The 11,091-nt window shown below is 52.0% G+C and overlaps 1 protein-coding gene across 1 annotated transcript; it reads right to left on the bottom strand.

The window, feature by feature from the left end:
- Nucleotides 1-835: 835 nt before the first annotated feature.
- Nucleotides 836-7,567, bottom strand: ZMAT2 (zinc finger matrin-type 2; the record flags this gene model as incomplete). Its single annotated transcript, XM_018073484.2, has 5 exons — nucleotides 836-2,303; nucleotides 3,773-3,918; nucleotides 5,819-5,892; nucleotides 6,902-7,025; nucleotides 7,462-7,567. Coding segments are annotated over 5 exons (594 nt in total), but the record flags the coding sequence as incomplete, so codon positions are not given.
- Nucleotides 7,568-11,091: the final 3,524 nt, after the last annotated feature.

The following is an 11,091-nucleotide window of genomic DNA, read 5'->3' as shown; positions in this document are numbered from 1 at the left end:
CGGCGTGAGCAGCCCCAGCACGGGGAGCTGGGGCCGGGGCTTCGGCCCCCAGGGCACAGGTGGGTTTGGGGAGGACAGGCTTTACACCCAAGAGGAATGTCGTTAATGAAAGCGCTGCACTGCGGAGGGATTTCCTCCCCGTCTGCAGGGACCGGGAGCAGCAGGCAGGGACGGGAAGGGCCCGGTGGCAGGAGGCTGTGCAAGCCCGACCACCTCCCCAGGGAAGCTTTTCTTGGGGGCTGCCCATTTCATACCTTGCCCCTTGAGTGTGCCAGGATGGACGACAACAGCGGGATGCTCCATGGGGAAACCAAGGCAGCAGCCACTGGCTCCAAGGTCACAAGCTGGGAAAGAGGGAGGGTGCGGGGCAGCCCTTCCCAAGCAGTGCCAACCGGGTTCCCGGCTGCGGAGAGGGGCTGGGTGTCTGCAGAGCTGGTGGCTGGGATAAAATGGCTGCTGCTAAATCTTCTCTGAAACATCCTAAACTTTTAATGTGTATGAAACCACGGCAGCATCCCTTTCGCACCCCGGAGGGCACGAAGGCGCGAGCGGCTCCGCTCTCCCATTCAGCCGGAGCCACGTGCTGCAGCCTGCACAGCGCTGGGAACGTGGCTGGAATGAAAGCTGCCCTCCCAGCCCGTGTGCTCAGAGAGCCGAAGTCAAAGGATTGCCAAGTTAAAAGGGTCAAACCTCCAAGGACAGCTGTATCTGACTGGCTATATATCATTTCAATAGCATCTTCAACGGGGATTATAATCTGAATTGAAGCGGAAAGACCTGAGGCAATGAAGCTGTCAGCAGGCTAAGATTAAGGAATTAAAACAGCAGCACAACATTACAGGATTTGTTCTAGATGTATTAGAAAGAGCAGGCTAAACACTGCAGCCTTCCCCAGGCTGGAAATTTCATACGAGCACGGAGAAGGGCAAGCGCAAGGATTTCATCAATATACATAAAAAGAGAGAGGAGAGTGAGACAGAGCCACGAAAACCCAGCCATGCAAAATATAAATCCTAACTGCAGACGGAAATGAGTCACACAAGGTTTGACTGAGGTAAATAAAAGCTGAAATGAAGTGGATTTAGGGGAGGGCAGAGGTGAAAAGACACTGACAGCCAGTAGACAGGAAAAAAATGGCCCTTAATATACTAAGGCTGATAAAATCTGGAAAGCAGCCCAGCCTGTCTTGGACTGCATGATGGAAATGCAGGTCCCCAGCCCTGAAGTCCCTTCCCCCTCCCAAGTTCTTACACCCTTCTCCAGAATTACTTAAAAAACCCAAGAATGATGGCAACTGCCCATCTAGGGCAGCTGGGAGCTGAGCCAGGAGAGGGGGGCACACGCCATGCCTTTGTCTCCATCGAGGTCCCCAGAAGGCCAGCCCAGCTTTGTGCTGACAGGAGACATCAGCAGCTCTTCTCAGTGGGCAGCAGAAGCTCTCAAAATAAATAAGGCATCAAACTCCCACCAAAGGACCCATTAAAAGAGTCAATTTATTTCTGGCAAATCGAACACACCTTTCTTTCATTGGCTCTATCCTAGACCAGTCGTGGGGAGGAATTTTCTCCCCTGCCTTAAAGAGAACGAAATTATGGGATAAAACACAAAGAAAAAGCAGGGAAGTCTCCCTTGCAGGTAAAACACACAGGAAAGTTTCAGCAACCCAGACTCCATGCAGCCACCAGCCCTGCTCAGCACAAGCCATGAAGATGCAGGTTGTACCGCTCACACCGCTTGCTGTGGCACATTTCCTTCCGTTACGATCCCAAAAAAACCTGGATCCCTCCCTGTGCCTCAAACACAGCCTGGGTGACAACTAGGGCCTGGCTGACAACTAGATTAATCCTGAACCAGGCCACCTGTGCAGAATGGCTGCACTTTATTGACACAAAAATGTACCCAGCAGAGCAGTTCCCGGCAGGCACACGGCCACAGAGCAGCTGAGCAGCCAGATCTAGGACACAGAAGGAGATGGGAAGCTAATGAGAGGCGGAGCTTGTTCTGCAGCACAGGTAGAGCATGGAATCACTTTTCGACTCCTCCAGCCAACTTCTACTGAGAGATTTACATACAAGTCCTCCATCAAGTCTTTGAAGAGTTATCCAGAGTTCCCTGGGTAAAAACAAACTGTTTAGAGAAAGAGGAGAGTCCAGAGCTGCTCAGTGATTCTTTTTGGTTGAGCCAAAACCAGAGAAGCCCATCACAGCTGCCATTTCATCATCCTCCTCAAAGGTCAAATCTTCCTCCGCCCGCCTCTTCTTCTCTCTCTGCTTCTCCTTCTTGTAGGCTTTGGCCTTCTCCTCCTGCAGCAAGGGACACAACAGCAACACAGTTTGCACCTCCTGAGCTGAGGGAGCTCTTGAGACACTGGGCACTGCACAGCTAAAGCCATGTCCTCCCTAAGGCACCCAAGTTGTGCCTGAGGAAATAGGCAGCAGAAATCCTGGTCTGTGGTCTCTGAGGAGAACGTTTCCCAGAGAATCCAGACCAGCTGGCCTCCCACCCCAAGAGCAGACCCACACACACGACGTAGCCAAAAAAAAAAAAGGTGTTATGAAACTCTCTCTTCTGAGCAAACATCACAAGTTATGCCTGGAATGAAGGCTGAGGCAAGAGGGAGCTGGTTTGAAAGCAGGAGGCTGTTCCCTCATCCGACGCCCCATGCCAGTGACTGTGATGCCTGTTGGCTCTCGGCCTGGCAGAGTGACAGCTGCTCACTGGAACAGAAGCTGAAGCTCTGAGCAGCTTTGGAGGGGGGAGTCTGGCATCAAAGAGTTTGCGCTGCTCTAATCAAAGTGTTTTGCTCTGTGAGGATCACGAGCCCTGGAACAAAGCCAGGCTTGTACCAGGTGACACCAAGCATGGCTTCAGCTCCCATCTTACCAACTGCTCCTGCCATCCCCAGCACTGCCTGCTGCGCCGTGCCCTGGAGAAAGCTGCGCCAGGAGTTGCTGCCCATTTCCTTGCTGCCATCCATGGACTTGGCAGCAGCTTTCCAACCCACAGCACTCCCTGTGCTGCTGGGGCACCTCCCTCCTACCCCCCCAAACAGATGGGGCTCTACTCAAGGGCAGAGGATGGGGCTGCTCTGTGAGCACCCCAGAGAGCTCCCCTGTGGTGAAGCAAAGCTCAGGGCTCGGGCAGGGAGACTCAAACAGGCAGTGATTTGTAATCTTGGGTTATTACATGGCTGCTGATGGAGGAGAAGCATCCATAGCAGCTCCTCAGCTGTCAGAACTTAGGTGGGCTTTCAAGTCAACTTGATTTTCATGTTTACTGACACCTAAGCTCTGGTTTGAGAGGAATCTGCTGTCTTTCACCTCCTCCTCACACATCTCACACCACAGCACACTGCTCACAAAGCCCTTTGACACTCAAGGAGGCCACGCAGAAGCAAGTGCCATGTGGAGGAGGATCCCAGCAATCCTAAGAACTGTGGAAGATAAGGGACAAAGACACAGGTCTGCTTTCAGAGCACACAAGTTCCAACACAACTAATGGGAGACAAAAAATGGGCTCGTGCCGCATTCAGTGGAAACCCAAACCACCAAAAGTTATCCTCCCACAGAAAATGGGAAAAAGGGTTTCCAGAGACAGCAGCAAAAACCTTTAAAAGAGTAAATAATAAAAAACCAAAACCCACTTATAGCAGCAGACAAGAGTGATACCAAGAACAAGGCTTCTGTGGAGCAGGATTAGGAAGCAGGGTTGATTTCCTCCCAAAATGTGATTCTGGGGAGCTCTGCTTCCTCAGTTTTTGCCCCAGACTCACCTCCTCACGGAGTTCCTTCATCCTCTCCTCGAAGTCATAGTCCTTCTGCTTCTCCTCCATCTTCTTCTTGTTCACCTCAAAGCGTTTCTTCACCTGGTCCAGCGTGGAACGCTCCACCCGCATGGACATGCCCAGATTTCTCTGGTCTGGAGAACAGGAGTGGGATCAGCAACACCTGCAGCCCTCAGTGCTCTGCACAGTCCCCATCCCTGACCCCAACTGAAACAGCACAGCAGCATCTTCCTGCCTCTCATCCATCCCCTCAAAGCAGCTTCCAGGCCTGGACTACCCCCCTGCACAAGGATTTCTTAGGTCAGAGGGTGTGGGCTTTAGGGGGACACCATGACCCAAACCAGCAGTGACCACAACAAGCCAAACATTACCTGTAACAAGACAAACACTAACTATTCTTTTAAGGCTCCCTATTTGGATGCTCCCTGTCATGTTGGTGCTCTGATGCTTCAGGAAATTTAAACTTGGACCAGTGGAATAAAAAAAGGTTGGAGTGTTGAAAAAGGAGCCATAATAGAACTGGTAGACTGGCATCTCTTGGCAGTGGGTGATGCTAAACGAGACATGAGTGGTACTCAGAGATCCTGATTACACAGGACATTGCTCACTAAAGCAGGAACAGGAAATATTAAGCCAGGCTGCAACTTTAGTGTCTCTTTAGAGCAGATTCCCAGTTTCTCACTCATGGGCAAGCCTAGGTTGGAGGGGCCATCCCCTGCAATGTCTCCAACTCGCATTCCTGGGTAGATCCAAACAGTGTGTTGACTCCAGCAGCCATTGCATGGGTTTGTCCCAGGGATGCAAAAGCACTTGGAAGCTCAAACTATACACCGGGAATAATAAGAGGACTGCCAAGAACAAGCAGGTTTAAGCCAGATTTATGGCCTTGGATCAAAAGCTCTCAATGTACTCATACCAAGGTACTGTGCATCAGCCACTTTCCAGCCCCAGCTCAACCCTGCATCTCATCCCATCCACACAGCCATGCCAGGATTTTGGATTCCAGGCTTTCTCATATGGATTTCTTGCCAATCTCCCAACATGTCAAACAAGGCATGTCAACACCCTCCTCCCATCCACATAAAAGCACAGGGCTTTGACACATTGGGTTTCCTTTTCTGAGCTACAGAAAACCAGCCCTCAGATCTCTTCTGAACCCCCAGTTCTCAAACTGCCCCTTGTGCAGGTCTGGAGCACACCCCTCCCGGCCTTTTTGCAAAGGGGCCATTTGCTGACTTCCACAAGGAGCCAAAAACACCTCTAAGGGAAGGAACAACATGGGAAGTGTGTCAGTGTATCCTGCTGCTCCTTTAATTTCTCCACGTTCCCCCACTCTCTGAACATGCCAAGGAAAAGCAATGATCACAGTCAGTTTGAGGGTATAATCCTCTTTTTCAGGTTAAACACACTAAGGGAACAGATTGATAAACTGGGAATTCTTCCCTCTTGTCTTTATCTTGACTTAAATGCATCATCACAGCAGCAGAGACAAGAACCAGAGTGAGGTACAGGACACCACCACCACACTGCTGGAGACAGCTCCAGAGTCAAACTGCCCCACTCCTGCCTCTGCTCATCCTCTGCCTCCATCCTCACAAGGTCTGATCTGGAGCTCAGGGACAGCCAGTTTTGAGCTTCACACTTGATTTCTATAAAGAGAAGTTTCCAATCCAAAAATGGGCCAGTGACAGACCTTACACTTCTCTAAACATTTCATTACAGTTTCGGTGCTGTGAAAAGCCTCTCTCCAGATTTTCAGGAGACATAGGGATTTGCTGACCCTGGGAAGATACACCTAACCAGAGTACACCACCACTGTTTCTGCTGGGCTTATTCCATGAGAATGGTCCAGCACACTGGAAGGTGCCAGGAGATAAAGGCAGCACCTCCACAGCTCTCAGGAGCAAACAGTCCCCACATCCTGATGTCCAAAGCACTCTAATCCATGGATGTGTTCAGCCCTCAGATATGGGTGATGCAGGAAGGGAACAGCCCTCCAACTCAACCAACCAGAGGCAGAGAAATGATCCTTACGTTTTTTGCCATTGATGTGATCCAAGAAGTTAATGGAATCTTTCACCACACAGTCACACACATTACAGTAGTACCTGGCAGGAGAGAGAGAAAAGATTAACCCCAAAGCATGAGACAAACCCCTTCCCACAAAACAGCTATTTGAGACAATCTGCATGTCAATTGGGATATGGGACTTTTTTCCAGGACAAGAGCATCCCATGGAAGAGCAATGAGCAGGGGCACACTCCAGATGGACAGAGACACCCCAGAGGGATCTGCCCTTACACCAACACCCCTCTGACACAATAGAAACCAAATTCTGAGCTGCTCTGCAATACCAGCCACAGCATCTTCCCCTTCCAGTCACACCCAGCTGGGTGGGATGGATTCTGTGACCTGTCCTCCCCCAGTTCCTTTACATCCCACTGCCTCTCACCTGGCTGCAAGGTGAGTCCTGCCATCCCCCATCACCTCACAGAGCAACTCCCTGATCTGCTTTCTGCCCATCTCAACAGCTGCTGCAAAAGCCCAGCCAGGGGCTGCACTTCCATCCCTGGATGCTGTTCAGGGCTGCACATCTCCCTGGCACTGCTGGCCAGGGAGACACTAACAGGCTCGCTCCTGAGGTGACACAAACTCAACACAGTCTTTTAGGGTGAGCTCAGAATCCTTTCAGCCTTTGGTGGAAAATGATCCACACAAACAGTGGCCAAACACCATTCCTAAGGACAGGTATCTGGGTTTTTCTCCCATTCCCTGTGCACAGATATCCAAACCAGAATCTCAGATCAGCAGCAGCCCTGGTCTCAGTGCAAGCAGGTCCGGCTAAAGAAACCCAAGCAGGTGGCAAAGATTTGCCTCCTTGTTGTTTCTACAGTTGGACAACACTGATATCAAGGAATAATGTCCAAAGGGGCTCAGCCTGCTGGGTCTCTTCCATATGTTACCCCAGGAGACACAATTTAGGTGTAAACCAGTGCAGTCCCACTGCCCCAGGCTCCAAACACAGGAGGAAACCAGCTCCTGGTGCCCTGTGAGGGGTCCCTACTGTGACACAGCCCCCCAGCACAACTCTGAGACTCCAACAAGACCATGACCTACCCCCCCATCTCTGACTGAGGGGTAGTTTTGGTGATGACGATGGTTTTCCCCAGCTTGGATTCCAGGTCCACTTTGTAGTCTCGGTGCCGCAGAAGTTCCCTTTTGACGGGTTGAGCTGGTTTGCCTGAAACATAAACAAAAGGTCAAGCCTGACATGGTGGATTTGATGTTCCCCTTGGGGAAGAGGGGCCTGCTGGGAACCTGGGACCACCTGATCCATGTAGAAAGTGCACCTTTGTTTTTAAGTCAGTAAAGGATATAATTTCTTCCTACTAGAACCAGGTACATCTCTGAGGTATCTCCAGCTCTGACTCGGGTCATATTCTGAGAGCTCCTTCTTTCAGGGGCTGACTGTTCCCCTCCCTCCCCAAAGGTTCTCACTAATTCCTGTTGTCAAAAATATGCACTCAGTGGCAAACACAGGAAAAAGGACTGGAGCAAGCCAGTTTTTTCCCTTCTGGGACTTGACTTCTAGCTGCTCTCTCCCTCCCAAACTCCAGGGATTTGGGAGACTCAGTGCCAGCACAGCACAGCCTGCCTGGGGCCAGCACACCACGCACCATCTTTCTTTTCTCTCTCCTCCGTGAGCCGCTTCTCCGCCAGCTTCTCATATTCATCCTTGTCCCACTTCCTGCGGAAGTCCAGGTTCTTGGTCTGGGAGGCAAACAAAGTGCATTAACATTTATCATACAGTCTGATCACCTCTGAGGGGGGAAAGAGGTGGAATCACTCAGCCTGTGAGGCCACGGCAGTAAATTAGGGGCATTGTGTTATGTCCCCATGTCCTTTGTTTTCCTATCTAGGAATTATGGATGTGGCTTAAGAGAATCACTCTCAGCGTGGCTCTGGGTACTTACAGAAGGATTTCAGAGCACTGAGAGAAGAAATGAGTTTATCTCAATAGCTCCTGAGACGATCATCCAGGCTTTTGCCTTGAAAACTAGACCCAACTGGGATTGAAAGTGCTGGATCTAAGACCTGGGAAGTGCCCCCTGACAGACACAGCACAGATTACACCTACCCCTTCCAAGAGTCAATTGAACCCAAGTTGCAAATAACAGATGAGGAAGCTGTGAAACACATCTGAGCTAGAGAGTTTGATTAAAATGCAGGAGCAGGGAAGGCTGTTACAGGCATCAAAATGCAGACTTTGCCGTGAAATCAGAGGCATCAGTGTGGGACTTCCAAGTAGAGCAAAGCAAACCAGAAAAGGCTCTGAAACCCTGTCTGTCAAGGCAGGGCTTGGAAGTACCAGAGAAGCATCTGTACAAAATGCACAGAAAGCTCCTGCAGCTTCCTACAGAAACACCTCTGAGGCACTGGGCCTTCAGCAGCTCCACAGAGCTCTCTCTGGCAGTGACAGGGTAAGTTCATGGAATCATGGAACGGTTTGGGCTGGAAGGGACCTTAAAGCTCATCTCATTCCACACCCTGCCACGGGCAGGACACCTTCCACTAGCCCAGGTTGCTCCAAGCCCTGTCCAACCTGGCCTTGGACACTTCCAGGGATGGGGCAGCCACAGCTTCTCTGGGCAACCTGTGCCAGGGCCTCCCCACCCTCACAGGGAAGAATTCCTTCCCATTATCCCATCTACTCCTGCCCTCTGGCAGTGTGGAGCCATTCCCCCTTGTCCTGTCCCTCCATCCCTTGTCCACAGTCCCTCTCCAGCTCCCCTGGAGCCCCTTTAGGCCTGGAAGGGGCTCTCAGGTCTCCCTGGAGCCTTCCCTTCTCCAGGTGAACCCCCCCAGCTCTCCCAGCCTGGCTCCAGAGTAGAGGGGCTCCAGCCCTTGGAGCATCTCCATGGCCTCCTCTGGACTCGCTCCAACAGATTTCTTTTCTGTGCTGAGGACCCAGAGCTGGATGCAGCACACGTGTGAAGAGAGGCTGAATTCAAGTGAAGGCACTGACAAACACAAAGACTATTTCCTGGGGTGATTTTCACCCAGTCCCCAACGCTGAGGGCAGAAGTGACTGCACAAGAATCTCTGTTCCACCCACACCCACTCCAACCAAACCAGCTCAGGCTCTTCCCAGTGTCTGCCCCATCTGCACCTCAGGCCCCTGTACCTGGGATCAGTCATGGTTTAACTCAGCCACTTCCTGCCTTCCCTGAGCAGATAACTCCCATCTGGACAGAGCTGCATTTCCCTCAGCACGGCAGGGAGAGCCTCTCAGTTTCACATTAAAAAAAGGACAGATGTATTTAAAAACACCTCCGGGAGAGAAGGACCCCCACGCTCCCCCCGCCTTCTCCGTTCAGCCAAATCAAGAATCCAATCACAATCCAAAGGACACAAATCCCATTTGGAGCTACAGCAGCAGCACAGCCATTTAAGGTTCTCTCCTCTGGCAATCCTTCAAATGGAACGAACAACCACTGATAGGGATGAAAATGCCTTGGGGAGGCGTAGAAAAATTCTCATTTATTCCCAGAGCTTTCTTAAGCACTTTAAGGATGTCGTAACAGGTTTTATTAACCACCCTGAGCAAAAGAAAAGAAAATATCACAGAGTGTAAATTAACGTTTGGGGGTATTTTCCAGACTCTCCTGCATGCCAGGCATTATCACAAATCCCCCTGCAGAGGGGGAGGTTTATTTGCTGCTTCTCTCTCTCCTGTTGTAATAAAAGTAAAAGAGCCTTTTGCAGCTCTTTTACCAATCTGCCTCATCCAGGCATGGGGAAAGAAATTAAGCCCAACTGCTCGACAAGATCTTGCTTGGACAATACCTGAAGGGATGTTTCTGAATTGCTCTGGTGGAGGCAGGGGGGGCTGCAAGCCCAAAAATCATTATCTCAGAGAGTATTTACCAAATTGCTAACAACAATTAATAACCAGAAGTGCCCCACAGCTTCCTGTTCCCTCTTGAGATAGGCATCAATGATCTGCTCAGTATCAGCACCAAAGCCTATTAATGATAGAGGAGTGTCAAGCCTGACTCAATCCAACAGGAATTCTCAGCTGGCAGCTGACAATAAACCAGAGGCCCCATCTTCCTCCTGGGGAGACATCCTGCTGCTCACCTGCATCACTGCTCACTTCATGGAACCACAGAGTGAATCCCAGAATGGTTTGGGCTGGAAGGGACCTTGAAGATCACCCGTTCCAACCCCCTGCCATGGGCAGGGACACCTTCCACTAGCCCAGGTTGCTCCAAGCCCCATCCAACCTGGCCTTGGACACTTGTAGGGATCCAGGGGCAGCCACAGCTTCTCTGGGCAACCTGTGCCAGGGCCTCCCTTCTCACTTCTAGCAAGTGGCTTCAAGAAAGGAAAGATGGACCAACAAAAGCAGAAAAGGCAGAAAAACACAGCTGCTACACTGCTGGCAGCTTTGGGGTGTCACTGGAGGTGTTCAAACCACCTTGGCTGTCCAGCCAGACTGTACTCACAGCATCCCACTCGCCCACCCCATCTCAGCATTCACAGAATCACTGAGGCTGGAAAAGCCCTCCCAGCCCATGGATCCCCCCTGTGCCCAGTCCCCACCTTGTCACCAGCCCAGAGCACTGAGTGCCATGTCCAGTTCTTCCGTGGACACCTCCAGGGGTGGGGACTCCACCACCTCCCTGGGCAGCCCCTTCCAAGGCCTGACCACCCTTTCCAGGAAAAAATTCCTCCTGGTGTCCAACCTGACCCTCCCCTGGCACAGCTTGAGCCGTTTCCTCTCATCCTGTCCCTTGGTCCCCGGGAGCAGAGCCCGATTACCCCGCCCCAGCTCCCCCCTCCTGTCAGGGAGTTGTAGAGCTGCTTCTCCAGCAGGACAGTGTGAAATCCAGCCGAGAAACAGCCAGGACGGCCGAGAAGCCACAGGGAGTGGGGAGACAGGGAGGGGAAGGAGGGAGACGCCCGCACGAGCCACTGCCCATCCCAGGAGGTCCCTGGGGGGGGTGGGATCCCCAGGAGGCTGGGGCAGCTCAACCTCCTCAGGCTGGGACAGGGGGAGGATCACAGAATCACTGAGCTGGGAAAACCCCTCTGAGACCACCGAGTCCACCCTGTGACCCAACATCACCTCGTCACCCAGCCCAGAGCACCGAGTGCCACGTCCGCCCTTTCCTTAAACACCTCCCGGGACAGCGACCCACCAACCTTCCCGATGGGCGCGATCGCGGCGGGGCCCTTCCAGCCCTGAACACATCGGGGCCTTTCACAGGGCCCCGAACCTCCCACCGCCCACACACAGAGAC

This window comes from Manacus vitellinus, unplaced genomic scaffold (genome assembly GCF_001715985.3).
Source record: "Manacus vitellinus isolate BGI_N305 unplaced genomic scaffold, ASM171598v3 scaffold_25_pilon, whole genome shotgun sequence".
Lineage (NCBI taxonomy): Eukaryota > Metazoa > Chordata > Aves > Passeriformes > Pipridae > Manacus > Manacus vitellinus.
The sequence above is the reverse complement of the archived record's forward strand: the minus strand, read 5'-3'. Positions and strand labels throughout refer to the sequence as shown.